The sequence below is a fragment of the Sceloporus undulatus genome, chromosome 6 (genome assembly GCF_019175285.1).
Source record: "Sceloporus undulatus isolate JIND9_A2432 ecotype Alabama chromosome 6, SceUnd_v1.1, whole genome shotgun sequence".
Lineage (NCBI taxonomy): Eukaryota > Metazoa > Chordata > Lepidosauria > Squamata > Phrynosomatidae > Sceloporus > Sceloporus undulatus.
This window is the reverse complement of record NC_056527.1, coordinates 60,101,024-60,120,085: the sequence shown is the minus strand read 5'-3', so window position 1 is coordinate 60,120,085 and position 19,062 is coordinate 60,101,024. Positions and strand designations below refer to the sequence as shown.

At 43.4% G+C, this 19,062-nt stretch overlaps 1 protein-coding gene across 1 annotated transcript in view; it reads right to left on the bottom strand.

Moving 5' to 3' along the window:
* The window catches only part of ITGA9 (integrin subunit alpha 9), a 288,073-nt gene extending 269,915 nt beyond the window's left edge, over nucleotides 1-18,158 (bottom strand). The window contains exon 1 of the mRNA XM_042475622.1: nucleotides 17,825-18,158. Within this exon, the coding sequence (XP_042331556.1) occupies nucleotides 17,825-18,006 (182 nt within the window). The 5' untranslated portion in view covers nucleotides 18,007-18,158. The remainder of the gene's footprint in view (nucleotides 1-17,824) is intronic.
* Between the last annotated feature and the right edge of the window lie 904 nt (nucleotides 18,159-19,062).

The following is a 19,062-nucleotide window of genomic DNA, read 5'->3' as shown; positions in this document are numbered from 1 at the left end:
TCATCGGTCTATGATGATCTGGAGTCATAACGATTGGCTTGCAGCCCGACTTCGACCTTCATCAGAACAAGACTCTCCGGGGACAAACTGACTGGCTGGCAGCCCTACGTATCTCCAAATTGGTCCCTGACTTTCGGATATACCGATTGGAAAGCAGCTCGACTTCAACTCGTGTCGGTCCCTGACTCTCTGGGGTCAAACCAACTGACAGGCAGCCCTACATCAATCCTCATTGGTCCCTGACTTTCGAAAGTCATACCTAATGGCTTGCAGCCTGATGTCAACCCTCATTGGTCCCTGACTCCCTGGAGTCATACCAATTGGAAGGGTGCCCGACTTCAATCTTCCATTGGTCCATGATGTTTCTGAGTCATACTGGTTGGCTGGCAGCCCGACTTCAACCCTCATTGGTCCCTGACTCTCTGGAGTCATACCGTTTGGATGGCACCCTGACGTCGATCCCCATCAGCGCCTGACTCTTTGGAGTCATACCAACAGGATGATAGCTTGACATCTATCCATATCGGTCTCTCTCTGGAGTCATACAAATTGAATGGCTGCCCAACATCAATCTTAATCTGTCCACGACATTCGATCTTCATCAGTCCATGACAGTCCATGATGTTCCCAAGTCCTAGTGATTGGCTTGCAGCCCGTCTTCAACCCTTGTCTCTCCCTGACTCTCCAGGGTCAAACTGACTGGCTGGAAGTTTTACGTTGAGGCAAATTGGTCCCTGACTTTCCGCAGTCATACCAATTGGCTTACAGCTCGACGTTGACCCTCATTGGTCCCTGACTCTCCAGAATCATACCGTTTGGATGGCAGCCTCACACCGATCCCTGTCAGTGCCTGACTCTCTGGACTCTCCAGTAATTGATCATCTGTTCCCATTTTGTATTTCAGTCGGATGACAGTTCCCCTCTGCTGTTTGCCGTCCACCTTTCGCACTTCCCTCTGGTTAACCAAAGCACTGTTTTACCATCAAAATATTAACCATCACTATATCAAGATATCACTATATCCCCTCATATGTCCCATCATGACAGATCTATATACTTCTGGATTCTGACAGTGAGTGTGTGAGTGAGTGTATGAATGTGTGAGTGTGAGAGTGAGGCAGAGAGTGTGGTTGAGGAGAGTCTCTCTCTCTCTCTCTCTCTCTCTCTCTCTCTCTCTCTGTCTTTCTGTGTATCCGTCTGAGTGAATGTGATGAATCAGTGGATCTTCATGGGTGGAAGTTGGCAGGTGGAAGTCAGGGATGAAGTCACCAGACAGAAGCCAGGGATGTGCCTGGATTGAAACTGGCGGAAGGCAGAGCCCACCCCTCTTACCTCTTGTGTTCTTGTCTTTCAGGAATGAGCTTTCTCTCCAGTTGTGGTGTGGGAACTCTGTGATTCAGCCATCTTCTTGGAAAGCCAGTCTTTGTCTATTTTCTGGATTGCTGTGATGGTTAACTGCCCTCAAGTAGATTTCAACCCAAGGCAACCCCATGGATGATACTCGTCTGGATACTTACCTGTAAAATCTGCTTTTAAAAATTAATAAAAATATATTTTTTAATTGTCCACAATCACCATCATTATTTGTATTGTTCTACGCATGGTTTATATAGAGCACAAAGTGATTCATAGAATCATAGAGCTGGAAGAGACCCCAAGGATCATCCAATCCAATCCCATTCTGCCATGCAGGAAGATGCCATCAAAGCACCCCTGAGAGATGGCCATCCGGCCTCTGTTTAAAGACCTCCAAAGAAGGAGATTCCACCACACTTTAAAGCAGCACATTTCACCATCCAACAGCTCTTACTGTCAGGAAGCTCCTCCTAATGTTGAGGTGTAATCAATCTCCTTTCCTGTAGTTTGAATCCATTGCTCCAGGTCCTGTTCTTTTGAGCAGTAGAAAACATACTTGATTCATCTTCAGTATGAGAAAACTTTGCCTCAAGGACCTTAAAATGTCACCTTTGCTATACATTCAATGATGCAAGAAAAATTAAATACAGTAGATAGTTTTTTGTGGGTTTTTCAGGCTATGTGGCCATGTTATAGAAGAATTTCTTCCTGATGTTTCGCCAGCATCTGAAGATGCCAGCCACAGATGTTGGCGAAACATCAGGAAGAAACTCTTCTAGAACATGGCCACATAGCCCAAAAAACCCACAAAAAACCTATGGCATGTCCTGGGTAAAACCAGGATATGGCAAGCCTAGGTAAGAGGTAACAAGTTTTTAAAATAAAGGAAATTATAATGTAAGAGAAATAAATACTCTTCAAGTTGACCCCAACAAATGGCAACCCTATGGATGAAACATCTCCAAGCTCGCGAACCTCCACTACTCAGCCTTAGGCCCTGCAGACTCAGATCCATGGTCTCCCTGACTGAATCAAGCCATCTGGTGTATCATTTTCCTCTCTTTCTACTATCACCTTTCATAGCATAATTATCTTTTCTAATGAGTCATGCCTTTTCATGACATGGCCAAAGTATGACAGCCTCAGTGTTGTCATCTTGGCTTCCAGTGAGAGTTCAGACTTGATCTGTTCAAGGACCCATTGGTTCGGCTTTTTGGCTGTCCACAGTATCCTCAGCACTCTTCTCCAGCATCACATCTCAAATGAATTGATTTTCTTCTTATCCACTTTCTTCACTCTTCAGCTCTCACGTTCATGCATGGTGATGGGGAATATAATGGTTTGGGTGGGTCTAACTTTAGTGCTGTTTACTATTTAGGATATTACCTTCTTCTTTCATAGGTGCCTTTCTCATTCCTATTCTTCTTCAGATTTCTTGAATGCAATCTCTGTTCTGGCCAATATTTGAACCATGGTACCAGAAATCTTTAACTGTTTTGATTTCTTCATTATCTAGAATGAATTTAGGTAGATCTTCCGTTGTTGTTGTTGTTGTTGTTGTTGTTATTTTATTTATGTTTAGCAGTAAGCCTGTCTTTGCACTTTCTTCTTTTACTGTAATTGTTCCAAGTCTTTAATGTTTTCCACTAGTATTATGGTGTCATATCTTAGATTGTTGATGTTCCTTCCTTCTATCTTCACTCCTTCTTCTTCTGAGTCTAAACCTGGTCTTTTTATGTTTTCTGAAACAAATAGGGTGATAGATAGTATGCCCACCCCTTTGTCAATTGGGAACCATTCTGTTACTCCATATTCTGCTGTAACAGTAACTTCTTGTCCTAAATACAGATTCCTCATCAGGACTATCCAATGTAGTGACACTCCCATTTCTTTGAGTGCATTCCATAGCTTTTCATGATCTATGCAGTCAAAGGCTTTGCTACAGTCTATAAAGCACATGCTTTATGGGTCCACCTATCAGACCTCATTTAACAAGGGTAATCAGAGAAGAAACTCTTTGATGATCTTAGGTCTAGATAGGTATATGTATTCCTCTCTATCAAGCAGGAAATACTTAACTGATTGATTTCCATGCCAGCTTGTTTTGTCAGGATCCCAAAAAGGACTCAACAAATATATAGGTATTTCAGGTTCTATTTCCCTTTCAAATTACTGCATGTGTGAGGGAGCGGAGGAAAATTAACCTGGAAAAATGGTACATTCTAGGTCAGTGATGGCGAACCTATGGCACACGTGCCAGAGGTGGCACTCAGAGCGCTCTCTGTGGGCACACATGCTGTCGCTCTGGCACAGAGGTTGCCAGAGTTTCTTACTAGAAAGCCAGAGGGACGTGGCACTTTGCAATAAATAAGTGGGGTCTGGGTTGCAATTTGGGCACTCTCGGTCTGTAAAAGGTTCACCATCACTGTTCTAGGTTATCCCAGAGATTTAATAGCTTAACTGTAAAAAAAAGTGGGGGAGTCTCTAGGCATGTTGTCCATTTCCTCTTGAGAAGAAATGTACAGGAATCTGCTTTCTTCCTTTCTTTGAAGGGAAGGGGGGCTTAGTATAAAGCAACCCAGGCTCCTGTTCATGGCCTAGTTCTTTTCAAAATTATTATCAATGAGGGAGGAGTAAAAGGAATCTATCAAATTTACGGATACTATGTGACTGGGAGGATAAATTAATGTTTGGTAAGCATACCAAGAATGCTCTGTTGGAGACTGCGTGCCTCCTCACAGAAGTGCCGTTCTTAGATTTCTCTGGAGAGATAAAACAACCCACTCATTTTAATTTATTATCTATTTATGTGGTAAATTGATGGGATGCTTAAGTTGATAAGCTACCAAGAGCTCATCAAAGATAACATTTTATGAACAAATAAAAATGGTTTACAGCTGTAGTATAGATCTCCCATGTGTGTCATGGTCCTGAACCAGATAAGAAATTGCAACACCATTTGTGAAATATCTTTCAGATCAAAAATAAGCAACTGACCCTTTCATCTAAACATATGGATTCTGTATTCAGTTCCTGGGTTTAACCAGAACTAAACACAAGCAACTTACCAAACATTAATTATATTGGAATTATACATACCTTGGTTTTATATATACCTCCACTATTACAATGAGGTACTGCCTCAGGCAGCAGATTAGCTGTATCTTGAAAATGCAGTGAATTGTTATCAGTTTACTAATGCTGTAGATAAGACCTGTTTGTGAGATTTTCTCTCTCAAATGCCAAAATAAGTTGACCAGCCTTGGCTACTATGTATGTGGATTTGGAGGTGGGTCAATAGGCCATGTGTCCAACTTTATAAAACAGACTCCTTTATCTGAAGATATCTTCGATTTAAACATTCCAGACTAAAGACAAAGTTTAAGGATGAATAGCGATAAGGAGGAAACAAATGGATCTTGGCATTGTCCATCATTAACAATTGCATCTAGAGAGAAGACTGAATAGGCAGCACATGGGTCACCTGATCAAAATCTTCCCCATGATGATGGCATAAATGTTGGAATTTCTGAGTAAATTATACTAATTCTTTATAATTTTTCACCTGCACATACAGACATTGCCATTCTCTTTTATCCTCTCCTTTCCCCATGCATGTTCTCTTCTTTGTAGTCACCTAAGTTATCACCCTAAGGGTGAACATCATCTCTGCCATGTCTCAGACAGCAAAATGTCTTAGTTCTAGCTAACTGTTTTAACATTTATGTGCCTCCACATGCATTGAAGGAAAAAGCTCAACTAGCAGAGTGAACTAATTGCAACTTATTGAACATGTTGTCTGTATTCCAGAAATATTCATTTAAACTTCATTTGGAACATAATATCATTTGCTCATATTATATATAAGAACCACAGGATCTAATGATAAGAAATTTATTCCATTCCTTTGATGGGCTAACATTTTATCAATCCAAAGTGAAAATTTCCTTGCTAGAAAAATTTCCTAGCTATATCAACAAAACAAAATGCTAAAAGCTACAAATTAAGCTTCTTTCAACATGGATTTTCCTGCATGATGGGGCATTGGACTGGATAGTTCATGCAGCCCTTTCCAACTCTGTGATTCTATCAAATGTTGTTGCTTCTTTTTGGGCTAACTAAGATCTGTAGTTTTATTTAACAATGTCTGTACTGTGAGAAACCTAAACAGTTGGCTGTAGACGGAGTACAAAAAAGAGCAATATACGTCTTGGGCATAATCCCAAAGTTAAGTACGTGTAGGTCCTATTGATTTCAACAAACATGTTAAACATATGTTGTTTAAACCAATTAGCCATTCAGAGCACTTGTTTTGTCTAGGACTCTGTCCGTTGTTTATCTGTGCAGCAAATCCAAATTTCTTAATCCTTTAGACATCTTTATTTAAATCTAGTTTAGTAGAGTGGAAAAAGAAATTGGCTTTAAATGGGAATCCTCAGTTGGTTCTCCATTTGGCTGAACTCATTTTACCACAGAATGTGGTTTAATTGTTACTTTTAAGGGCTATTCATTTTCACAACCTTTTGTCATAGCCACAATATTTTGCAAAACATTTTGTTTATGCTGGAATTGCAATAACTAGCTGTATGGGAAAGTATACAAAATGAAAGCCAAAAGGAGGAACAAATTAGTTTTCCTGAATTACTCAGTGCAGGAATTCAGCAAAAAGATGTGAGAAAAAGGCTCGTTCTATACCTATTTCTTCCTCCTGCATTAAGGTTGCCATTTTCCTGTTTTGCATGGGACAATCCCAGATTGTAGGGTCCAATAATGTCCTATCCCAGTTGGGCATTTTTGACCCTCCAATCCTGGATACCAGCCTTGCTCCAGGCCACATTTTATCAATCTCTGGTCTACTGGAGAAAATGTGGCTGGAACAAGGCAAAAAGTCTAGTGTCATAGGATTTTATCACACACGGCTTTTAAACCAGGGTTAGAGTGGGGGGGAAATCAGCTTTGGCAATATTTATCACTTAACAATGCCTTCCTCCCATAGCTGCTGTATCCTGAAGCATGGTTAGGGCACCCATTTTCACTGATGAGGAAACCTGTCAATAAGCTTGCAATCACAGTGTGAAACATCATTACTGCGGCTGTTGTAATATTGGCAGTCATGTGGCATCAATGTCTTCTCCTCACCCCCTGGAACCTCCTTCCAGTCGTTATTCCCACTGATTGATTGGTTGGTTGGTTGATTGATTGATTGATTGATTGGAAAAGTTAATATAAAAATAAAAAATCCAAGAGACATGCTGGACATAGAGTAGAGCACGGGCAGGGAGGTGGGTTTAAAGGGGAGTAAGAAAGAGAGTACGGTGACAGAAGCAGGCCCAGTCGTGCAATTGAGAAGATGTGCAATAATGGCTGCTCACAAACAGATATAATTCTGTTTTCTTAACAAGTACGACTTGTCAGTGCAACTGCTGGGGTCCAACAACCCTTGTCAGCAACTCAAATGAGTCCTGGGGTTAAATCAGACCCTTGGAGCAGAGCTGGCAAATTTCCAGAAGCAGAAGTGTGGCTCCAAAGTCCAAGTTGGGATGACAGCAACTGGATGTCTTTCAGGAACTGCAGCAATGCAGGAACCTCCGGGGACACACAGCAAACTGATGCTATAGCTTCTTCTGATAAACCACCAGAGAAACTAAGTCTCCCAAAGTGCTCTTTATTCACAGTGCTGTTATACAAAACTAGATCTCTAAAACTCCAAACCATACCAATCCAACTCCTTCTACAAACCCACACCACACCCTTGCAACCCCTGGGCTTATATAGTCTCCAGACCATGTGGTCTCTCAAACCCAGTGAGTTCAGGTGTGTAGCCATATCATGTGTCTCCTGTGTTTCATCATCCATGGCTACATGCACTTGGGCATTGAAGTGTCCTTGAGCCAATGAGCTTCAGCTGTGCTGATCAACCATGACACTGTGCTGAATGCTCATGGCCAAACACACACACATCAAGCATTTCCTTGTGTGCTGTGTTTTAACCCTTCAAATCCCTGATTTGATGAAAATGAGGCTCATGTGGTAATGTCCATAGTCCAATAATCAAACCACTACACCACACTGACTCTCATCTTGAACACCTACACATCCGACAGTGGGTGTGTGGTGTCACTAGAAGAACTACATTTTCCCCATAGACTACTACTGCACATTCCTAAAACTGGGAAATTGGATCATTCTACAGCAGCCTTCACTACACTAGATTCCTTCCACGTGTTGTTGACTGCAACTCCCATCACACCCAATCATGATAGCCAATGGTCCATAACATTTGGAGCAGAGAAATTTGCTCACACAAACAATGTGTGGAACAAAATAGAGATAATTTACTATTTTCAAAGCAGAACTTCCTTTCTTGCCTGCCCCCCATGAAGAAAGAGCTCTTTCAATTTGGTTCTTGCCCTGCATAATTTGGGGGGGGGGATCCGTATCAATAACACTCCACTGAGACTTTGACAAGGAAGGCGCAAATGTACTTGTGAATCCAAGAGAATGACAGCAATTCATTTGAGGGCCCTGGGTCCAGACTGAATGAATTTATTTATACCACAGTTCCAAGGCCAATGTTTCAAGAAATAGAGCTCCATTTCTATTAGCAAGAAATACAGACTAGCATTGTAAACAGTCACAGACATCAACTATTCCTGCCTTCATGTAAAAGATTTGAGGTGAATTTAGCTCTATCCAGTCTAGAGTGTAACATATTCACAGAACCCTTAAGACCTGTGGAAAGAATGTTCATACTCTCTCAGTGGTTGTCTGAAGAGCTTGGAAGTGTTAGTTTTCGAAGACTACAACTCCCAGAAGACCTCTTCCAACATAGCCAGTGTAAAAAAGTTAACATTTCAAGGCTGCAAAGAAAATGTATGAGAGTAAATAACAGAACGAAGCATGCAGAGGTGTTATTTCATTGCTGCTTGAGATATTTTTCTCCTTCCCCATTGTGGCTGTGTATGCTGACAATTGTTTTTAGAAGGCTAAATTCAGCTCTTTAGCATTTAAAACATGAGTGTATGAAACAAATTTTACTCTTCCAATTCTTACTGGAAGTTGTTAGGGCTGCTAAAATTCATCCCAGCCAGCAGAACCGGACCTATTATATTTCATACTGAGAACCTCTTATTATATTTCACATCTGCCGTCAAAATGATGGGCTACTGAGAAGTTCTGAAGAAATAGCAGAGGATATTGACAACCAAACCAAGCATATGCACTGCTCAGTGAAACATAGGAGACAGGTGCACTCATGGCCCATTAGCCACTAAGTCCAAATTATCATTGGTAAGGAAAACACTGGACTGAATGTGGAAGCAGTTCATTAATTTGACATTTAAAATCACTCTCTACAAGCATCTGCGTTTATTAAGGCCAATTCACACTGCCAACTGCTCTTCTGCAGCAATATTCAAGGGGTGATAATGACTACTGCTCAGGAACTGCAAAGTTGGATTTCAAGCCTCAGTGGAAAGGGTCCACCGGGCCAGCCTACCAACAGGAATAATGTAGCAACTTCTGCAAACAGCAACTGCTGACAAAGCAGTAGTAAGCAGGAGCATGCTTGTTTAAATAACATAAACAACTACCTCCCCACTGTAGGAACATCTTCAAAAAATATAGTTTGTGAAGATCTTCGCCCCCTATTCCCCCCCCTGCCCTTCCCCATGGCCACAAAGTAGCCAAGGCATGAGGTGTACCCAAGCTAGAAAGATTGCTTGCCAGTCTGGAAAAGTATATGCAACTTAAAGCCTGGAAGAAACTATAGCTACAGACTAAGGGGCTGAACAGACCACCCCTAAGGGGTGGCCTGCCCGCCTCTTTCTTTGCTGGATTGGGGCCGCAGCAACTACATGCTGCGGCCCTGATATGGCCTTTCCATGGCGCAAAAAGGAGCAGCTCCTTTTTGTGCCGCAGAAAGGGTGCCATCAGTGCCATAGCCGCAGCTTTTCACCACTCCTTTGGCACTGCTTCATCTGGACACAGTGCCAGAGGAGTGCTGTGATGCTGCCCACTGTGAGGTCAGGTGTATGGCATGACAACAGCATCAGGGAAGCATTGGAGCATGCATCATGTAGACGCCATGCCTTCACTCTGCCCCAAGGCTGACGTTTATCGCTGGTCTATTGAGGCTGTTACTAAACCTATCAAAAGTATTTAAAAGAGAGAGAGAGAACGTTTTTACTTAGTGAACAAACATTCCCCACCTGTCATGATTGCAAGCATATGAACATATCCTTAAATAAAGCAACATTTTAGAAATAACAGATTCAGCCATTTCATTGTCTCCAATAGGCTGATCAAACCTATTATCAGTTGCTAGTAAGATGTTTTCCACCCAGGTGCACAAAAAGGAGCAAAAAGATATTACTACTATACTTACAAGGGTGCTTGCTTGGGGATGTTATGTGGCTGTAAGGAGTATCCCACCAAAAATCTGAAATGGTACTTCCATGCTTTCAAGCCTTGCAGCCTATGTGTAAGGGGCACTTCAAACTATGCTTATAACAGAGAACCTACAGAGTAGAATCCAAGTAGCTTGTATATACTAACTCAAACTGTGTCTCAAGGTGATATGACTATGCTCCCTTTTTTAAACCAATGTGTCCTTCAATAAACCTGAAGTGGGGGCAAGACACTCCTTACTCGTTTGCACATCCTCATTGGACACAGTAATGTTTTCAACTCAAAGAGGTTAATCATGGACCAGTCACCAAAAAGATGTCTCATAGGAGGTAATATAGAAAGGGAATGGCAAGGTATATGCCCAGGTTTGGAACACTCCTTGCCAAAACTTGGCCTGGAAGCCATGATGAGTGCAGATGCAATCAAAACACATGTTATATTTGATCAGCCAACAGAGTCCATCAGCTGTTGCACCAAGTCTCCTAGCCTGTTCATGTGCCAGCCCAAGTATGCTATAGTGTCAGAATGCAGGAAGACAGGCCAGTGCAGGAATGGATGTCTGAATGGTGAAGGAAGACAATTTAAGGTTTTCTCTACCATGTGGGAAAGGTGCTATTTGGCAATCTACTTAAGGCACCAAAAGGGTTCAGGTCAGTGTTTTATCAAGCACTAGCAGTAAGGGACCTTAATCTGATTAGCTCTTCCAAAGGCTGGGATCTTGCCTGTTACCAAAAGGATTATCATACTCCCCTGAACACACCAGATCTCATCTGAGTTTTGGAAGTTACACGGAAAAAGTGTTAGGAAGTTAGTACTTGGGTTGGGGGACTACCAGAACAGATTACAATGGTTCTCCAGATAAGGCTAGGAAAGAATTCTGTATGAAATCATTTAATGCCATTGCTGCCAGTCTTTCCCACTGGGAAAGATAGGTCCATGGTCTGAGTCAGTAAGAGGAAGTTTTCTATGTTCCAAACCACTAAGGAATTGATCCCCAGGAGACTTGATATCCCATTGCTTGTGAAGAAGATAACTCAATTTAAAAAACTGTGAAGCTGTTTCCTGGACCAAACCATCAACTTTCAAGAAGTTATGCAAGATATCCCTGTGGATGGACAATGACAGTTGTCTTTAAATGCTATTTGTTATTGCAAAATTCATGTCAATTGATTCTTACCTCGCAGAACCACCATTTCACTCCACCAGGGGAGCCCTGGTGGTGCAGTGATTAAATGCCAGTACTGTGGCCACAAGGTTGTGATAGTTTTTTGTGGTTTTTTTGGGCTATGTGGCTATTCCTGATGTTTCGCTTGCATCTGTGGCTGTCATCTTCAGAGAATGGTGGCACAGAGGTGTGGGGGGTATATATATACTGTGTGATCCTTGGTTGGGGGGAAGTGTTTTACATGTTAATCTGTGTTGGCCTGTTGGTGAATGGCCAGGACTTAGGGTGAGAGGAATAAGAGTGAAGGCTTTGTGTCTATTTAATTAGTGATCCACTACCTGCTGGGAAACCCCCTGAACCTGGGTGATGTTCATTTGCATGTGTTGGGTCTTGATTTTGGTGTTTTTCTGGACTGATAGTCAAACCTTGTTTACTTTAAGGGTATCTTCTTTCCTGCTGAAGTTGTCCAGATGCAGGCGAAACATCACCAAAAAAACCTCACGAAAAATTATGGATGTCGACCATGAAAGCCTTCGACTTCACAAGGTTGTAAGTTCGATCCCAGGCAGGGCTCCAGGATCCACCCTGCCTTCCATCCTTTTATAGGTGAATGAGTGAAAAGGGATACAGAAGATCTTACAAATTATAAACCACTTAGGGAGTATTAGTTCACTGATAAGCGCTATAGAAATGTACTTGCTATTGCTTGCTATAGTGTGGGTAGTCCCTTCACTGTTGGAAAGCACAACTACTTCATATAGTGACTGTGTTCATACTTGCTGAGGTCACGTTGTCACCTGGTGGTTAATCTTCCAATGACGGGCCTCTCTGTACTTATCTAGGCTGCTCCTTGGATAGCAGATATGCAGTCTGCCACTGGTGTCACACTCACAGTACTGCCAGCTTGAAAGAACCTGTCAAAGCAGGCCACAAGGCATTGCATTTAAGGGCCTACATTCACCTTCATCTCACAATGAGACAGGAGAGTAGGACTTTATGGAAGTCTCACATGTACAGCCAACTGAAATTCTACACGGCTTCCCCAAATGCACATGCACAAAAGGGCAGAATTGTACACATGTGCATTGTACCTTATGGCATGGGTTCCAGGAACGGCTGCTTAATGCTTAACTCCGGAAATCATCCCTCTTGAAGGAATCATGGGCAATTAACTGGATGAATTCCTATAACTATGAAGGAGTTATAACAATATCTCCCCTCTCCTCTGTTTTTTTTAAAAGTCATTGCAGATTCTGAAGACCTAGTGACAGAGGCAGTACATTAATAATATCATATTATCTTGTCATGTCAAGTAAGCCAAATGTTAATTTGTAATCAATGGAAAACCAGTATGGGGCTACAAGACAGATCCACAATAAGAATTATGGCTTTGGGTGGTGAGGAGAAAACTCTTTATAAATATTATTTGGTCATTTGCAGTTTCCAAGAAAAATCAGTGCTCATCCCACTGCACCACATCAAAGAAAGAGCACAATTACTTTAATGCCACAATGCATTCTCTAAATAAAAACCAAGCAACCTCAGACTTCGCAACCAATGCCAACTCCAGTGCCATTCCTAAACCACAGCAAGAGAAGCAGATCTTTCTACAACAACTAAATGCATTATTAAAACTGGATTTAATTTACAACTCTGTGGCTGTGAAAGAGAGCACTGTTGCACAGAAATAGCTGCCAAAGGTAGCCATCGCTCCCTTCTTTAATTGGTTATACAGTGAAGACTGTTGTGCCAATGCTAATTCTCTGTACACACACACCGCACAATGTACCTCTTGGACAGTTTAATTTAAAATGCCCCTGGCAAGAGGCATCAACATCAAGAACAGACAATGTTTCCTTAGTCCAATAAGCTAGAATTGTGCAATTTTCCTGCTACAGCTTTAAGGAGTAATAAACTAAGAGGTAACTCTCAGCTTTCCCTCCCACCAAAACCATGATATATGGGAGGAAGCCCACTCCTGGTCATGAACTACAAACGTGGTATCCATGCCAAGTTGAGTTCATGGTGTTCTGGTTGTGGCAGAGTCAGACAGCCCCTTTGCAAACTGAGTATTTCAGTCTGCAATCACCATTTTGGGATTTAGAGAAGACTGACCTAGCCCATTCTTCTGAGAATGACCTTTCCTATGCACCAGTATCCTTCAGCCATCATGGCCCATTTGTACCCAAAATGAAGCCAGGTAATGCTTGGAAAATCCCAAACTGGCCTCATCAGTGGCTACCTGTTGCTGTTGTGTGCCTTCAAGTCATAAGGCAAGCCATAAGGCAAACCTATCTTCTTGGCAAGATTTATTCAGAAGGTTTGCCAGTGCCTTTCCCTGAGACTGACAGCATATGACTTGCCAAGGTCACCCAATAGGTTTCATGGCTGACCAGGGAACTGAAACCTGGTCTCCAGAGTCATAGTTCAACTCTTAAACTACTACGCCATGCTGGCTGTTATTACATACTAACTACATTAATAAAATAGTTCATCTGCAAAACTGTAAAGCTTTCAAACCAGACGTTTGGTGTGGATACTAAGAAGACATTGCAAGTTTGTGTCTTAGGGTCAGTTTGTTTAAAAAACAAAAGAAAACTTGTCAGTAGACTATAATGCTATATTTACACACTGGGCATCCATAATGGTCTGTGAAGTCTAAAAGAGGTGGAGCATTTCTTCACAGGTCCTGTGTTTGTGTGTCCGCCTTCAAGTCGCCTGTTACTTGTGGTGACCCCATAAATTTCATAGGGTTTTCTTAGGCAAGGAATACTCAAGAGGTGATTTTACCTGTTCCTTCCTCTGAAATATAGCATAAAGTACCTGGTATTCATTGGTAGTCTTCTACCAACTGGAACTGTCCCTGCTTAGTTTCCAATATCAGATGGGATTTGGGGCCTTTAGAGTATTTAAGCCACTACGAAGCCTCTAGTCAGCTCTATATCTGCTCCTCCCTGCAGAGCCTTCAACTCTTCCAACAATTTGGGGGAGGGGGGCAGAAAAGGGCATACAATTCCTGTTGCCTGGAATGGAGGGGAAAAGAAAGAGAAAAAGCAGGAAGAGAAGTGTTCCTGGCACAATCAAAGTTGGTATTTCTAGTGACAGCCAGATAGAACCTCCATGGTCTCAGGTACCACAGTTCCAGTTATCAGACACTGAAAGAAAGCAACAGGAAGCATCACCATCAGCAAGAACAGCTGGCAAACCTCTAGAAGCATCTGGTGGGCCACTGCTAGAGAGTAACACTGGACCAGATAGTCCAATCAACAAAGAAAATTCTGAGCCTGTACATCAAATCCCAGAATCCCTGACATCATATCCCAGAATTCCTAATTGTTCACCAAACTGGCTGGGGCTTCTGGGAAATGAATTCCACAAGGAGCAATGTGTAGGAACCACTGCTGCATTGGATTGTCCAGAACATAGAATCCACTCCATAGCTGCAGTTGCTCAGTTCTTCTGCAAAGACAATATTGGTTGGAATCCCAGTGTACTAACCATGATCAATCACTAATGTTTGTACAAATGCTCCGACAAATAAAGGCAGAGAGACTCCATCATCTCAAGAGGTTCTGCCACTGAATGTTTGCCTTTTGCCCAGAATCCATCTCTCTGGGCTTGTCTACATTTGCCAGAATACTCCGGGTTGCCTTGGGGTATTCTGATCCCGAATCCCCCCCTTACTTGCTACAGTAAAACGTAACAATGATGGATGGCTGCCTTCCCACATTGTTCGTACTAGCAAGCTGACGCCACTGTTACAGGCGTGTGTCACTGTGAGGTCTGTTCAGTTCTGCACTCAGAGAAACTCAGTAGGGACACTCACAGGGACTGTAAAGGAAAGCAGCCACCCAATGTCACCATGTTTTGCACCCCTTAATGCAGGACAAGGGAAATCCCAAACTGGGTCCCAAGCATTGTGTAAATAGCCTGGAGCCAATTCAGGGTTTTGGGGCTGCACAGTCTAAACAGCATGCAGCCAGCTTTGGGGGGGGGGGGGGGGGGGGGGGGGGGGGGGGTTGGGATATATAGGTGATGTAGACAAGCTCTCTGATGACACTACGTAATTATAGCATTATGATTTTATTTCAGCTGCCATGGCTGTATCCTGTGGAATCCTGGGATTTGTAGTTTGGTGAAGCACTAGAGCTCCCTGAATGAGAATTCTAAACATCTAAATGACAAATCCCAGGATTCCACAGGATGGAACCATGGCAGCTTAAGTGGAATCATAGCACTATAAGCAGTGTGAAAAGATATTTCACTCAAATATGAACTTCTATCATTCTCACTGGGAGGCAGCATGGCACAGTGATTGGAGTGTTGGACTATGACTCTGAAGACCAGAATTTGATTTTCAGATCAGCCACGAAACTCGCTGGGTGACCTTGGCAAGTCACATGCTCTCAGCCTCAGGAGAAGTCAATAGCAAACCTCCTCTGAACAAATCTTGCCAAGAAAATCCCATGGTAGGGTCACCTTAGGGTCACCATAAGTAAAAAATGACTTGAAGGTACACAACAACAATCGCAACAACAACCATGCTCACTCACACTGTGGTGTTCCCCCTCATGCTTGGCTTAATAGCAGACATGCACACACTCCTTAAGGCCATGGAATAACCAATAATAATTCCTAGCACACCATGTGCAGAAGAATGCCTTCCTTGCGTACAGCAGGGATGGACAACCCGTAGCACTTTGGTTTTGCTAGTAGGCTACAACTCCAAACACTTCTAAACAGCAATAGTAATGGTCAAAGATTACTGGAGTTGGTAGTTCAACATTTGGAGGGAGAAATGGATACAGGACGATGCACACAGGCTATTTTGTGACAAGGCACTCTAAACACACACATAGATATAGCCGCTGCAGCAGCTGCAAAATCATCTGGAGAATGCTAGCAAAGAAAGAAAAAAAGAAACTGCTCCAACCAATCATCCTATTAACCAATAATTCAGCCAAAGAGAATGCTCCTTCAGTAATGTGGGAGCGACAGTATGCGGATGTCTTCAGGGAGTTCCAACTTTAAACATTTTCTCCCATCTTCACCAAAGACAATTGGAGGCATTTTAGAATATCACTCAATCAATAGCACTCAAGGCAGTTCAAATTTAATTTGAGTCAGAGCTCCCTATGGGGAAAGACCCAGAGTTTGTCTCCATGTGAGTCGGTGAGAGAAAGAGATGGAGGGAAAGAAAGCGGCTGCGGTGAGGCGGGAGAAGAGAAAACTGAATGAGGATATGACAGCATTCTTCAAGGGCCTGCCCCATAGAAGAAAGGGGTCAAGGATCTGTTCTCTGCTGCATCAGAGGATAGGACTATTGGTTTAAGGGTAGATGTCTGCTGAGCATTAGAAGGTGCAATCTGACAATAGAATCAGTTACCTAAAAAGAATTGTGGCTAAGTCTCCATCACTGGAAATCTTTTAGTAGAGGCTGGACAGCAATTGGTCATGTTTCAGCTTTGGGATTCTTGTGTGAAGCACAGAGTTGGATGAAACAGCCCACAAAACCTCTTCCAGGTCTGTGGTTTTAAGATTCTATGCCTCTGGACATGTGCAGAGAGCGTCTCCAGCACATCACTGAACAGAGTGCCAGAAGATGTTGTTGCTGCTTTGTGCCTCCAAGTCATTTTTTATTTATGGCGACCGTATTGTAGGGTTTTCTTGGCAAGTTTCTCCAAAGAAGGGTTGCCATTGCTATCCTCTGAAGCTGAGAGAATGTGACTTGCCCAGCAATTCAAGGGGGAAGAGGAGTCTATCTCTGTCAAAGAGGCTGCAATTCAAAAGAGTTTAAGACTTGGAATACAAGAGAGCAGTGGCAGGGAAGCCTTTTTGGCTGATAACTCTACAAGCTGGATAAACTCCACCTCAACATTAGGAGGAACTTCCTAACAGTAAGGGCTGTTCGACAGTGGAACACACTCCCTTGGAGTGTAGTAGAGTCTGCCTCCTTGGAGGTCTTTAAGCAGAGGCTGGATGGCCATCTGTCAGGGATGCTTTGATTTGGATTTCCTGCATGGCTGGGGTTGGACTGGATGGCCTTTGTGGTCTCTTCCAACTCTATGATTCTATGATTCTATGAACTCCAAAAGGGAGGAGAGGCAATATCCAGGGTTTGGGTTGTGCGATGAAATGCCATCTGCATGTGTAAGCTTTCCAGTGACATAGGACTCTTCATCAGGCGAAATGGTGCCAACCCCCCCCCCCCAAAAAAAGCCATGTAGTTAAGATGGAGAAAGAAAAGCAGAAAAAGTAACAACTGTGGTGGCCAAAAGTTTAGGGAGCTATAAGGTGAGTCCAGATATAAGCTGGGAATCAGAAGCAGAGAAAGAAAGTTGGACACCCAGGAAAGGAGGAAGGAAAACAGTGCAAGTCTGGTTTTATTTGCGGCTGGGGTGGGGTTGCTTTAGATTTTTTAGATGATGTTTTAACTTTTATATGTCTTAAATGTTAACTCTGTCGTGTTTTAATTGATTTCATCTGCTTTTATATTGCGAGCTGCCTTGGGTCCCTTTTTGGGGAGAAAGGCAGCATAAAAATCAAATCAAATAAATATAAAGAATCTGCCTTGCTATGAAGGCAAGAGAGAGAGGAAGGGAGCCCTCAGTGAGCTCCCCCCCCCCAGTGGTTTGAGTGCTGGACTAGGATTCTGGAGACCAGGGTGGGACAATGACTTCCCTTGATCTAGACACTATACAGTACTTCTATTGATGCAGCCTAGAATCGCATTGGCCTTTTTCGCTGCCGCATGACACTGTTGGCGCACGTTCAGCTTGTGGTCTGCTAGGACTCCTAGATCCCTAGAAAGAGTTCCAGCGAGGCCAAACCAGTGTGGTCTGCAGCCTGGGACCCTTCCCCGCTTTCTCCCCCCCCCCCCCATCCCCTACTCACCATCTCGTGTGGTCGTAGTAATGCTCCAGGACGGAGTAGCCAAAGAAAGAGTGGTTGGGTCCCTGGAAGATCACTGGCTGCTCCAGGTCCAGGTTGTAGGAGGCCACCAAAGCCAAGGAGAGGGTCGCTGCCAGCACTTGCAAGCCCCCCTGATGCAGCGTGGGCCGGGGAGACCCTGCCATCCTCCCTTTGCAAAGACCCCTGGCTTCTCTTGCCTCCCTCTTCTCTCTGCTTCCCTTGCTCTCCGCAGGGACTCCAAGGAAGGTTCCAGCCTCCTGAGAGCCTTCCCAGCTTTCTCAGGGAGCAAAGGCAACGCAGAGAAAGGACCCCTGCAAGCCCTGGACTCCTATGAGAGGCACTGCAGCTCCTCTTCCCTTCCCCGCGCGCCCCCTTTGGAACTCCCCCTCTGGCGCGCGCCCCGGCTGCCAAGCCTTTAGCGGCAGCGCCCTCTAGCGACCGTTCCCACACTCTCCTCTTCGCCAATCATTGCTCCACTCAGGTCCAAAACACTGCAGAAGGAATTCAGTTTTGAGACTGTTTGAAATGCCCTGGCTCTGTGCAAGGGGAACCCAAAGGGTACTCAACCCTGGCTCCTTTTCATGCTGGAGAGAAGTGACCAGTGGGGTCCCACAGGGTTCTGTCCTGGGCCCAATGCTATTCAACATCTTTATCCATGACTTGGAGGACAGAATAGAGGGCATGCTTATCAAATTTGCAGATGACACCAAATTAGGAGGAATAGCTAATAGCCCTGAAGACAGGATCAAATTTCAAAATGACCTGAATAGACTAGAAAGCTGGGCCAAAGCTAACAAAATGAATTGCAACAGGGAGAAATGTAAGGTACTGCACATAAGACGGAAAAATGAAATGCACAGATATTATTATTATTATTTATACCCCGTTCTTCAGCCAAGGCTATCAGAGCGGCTTACAAGACGACATGTGAAAGGGATCTGGGAGTCCAAGTAGACCACCAATTGAACATGAGTCAACAGTGTGATGCGGCAGCTAACAAGGCCAATGCAATTTGAGGCTGCATCAATAGAAGTATAATGTCTAGATCAAGGGAAGTAACAGTGCCACTCTATTCTGCTCTGGTCAGGCCCCACCTGGAATATTGTGTCCAGTTCTGGGCACCACAATTCAAAAAGGATGTTGAGAAACGAGCATGTCATAAGCTCATAGTTGCTTTACTGTGACAAAGTGTTTTACATTTTAACCTATCCAGAAATCTC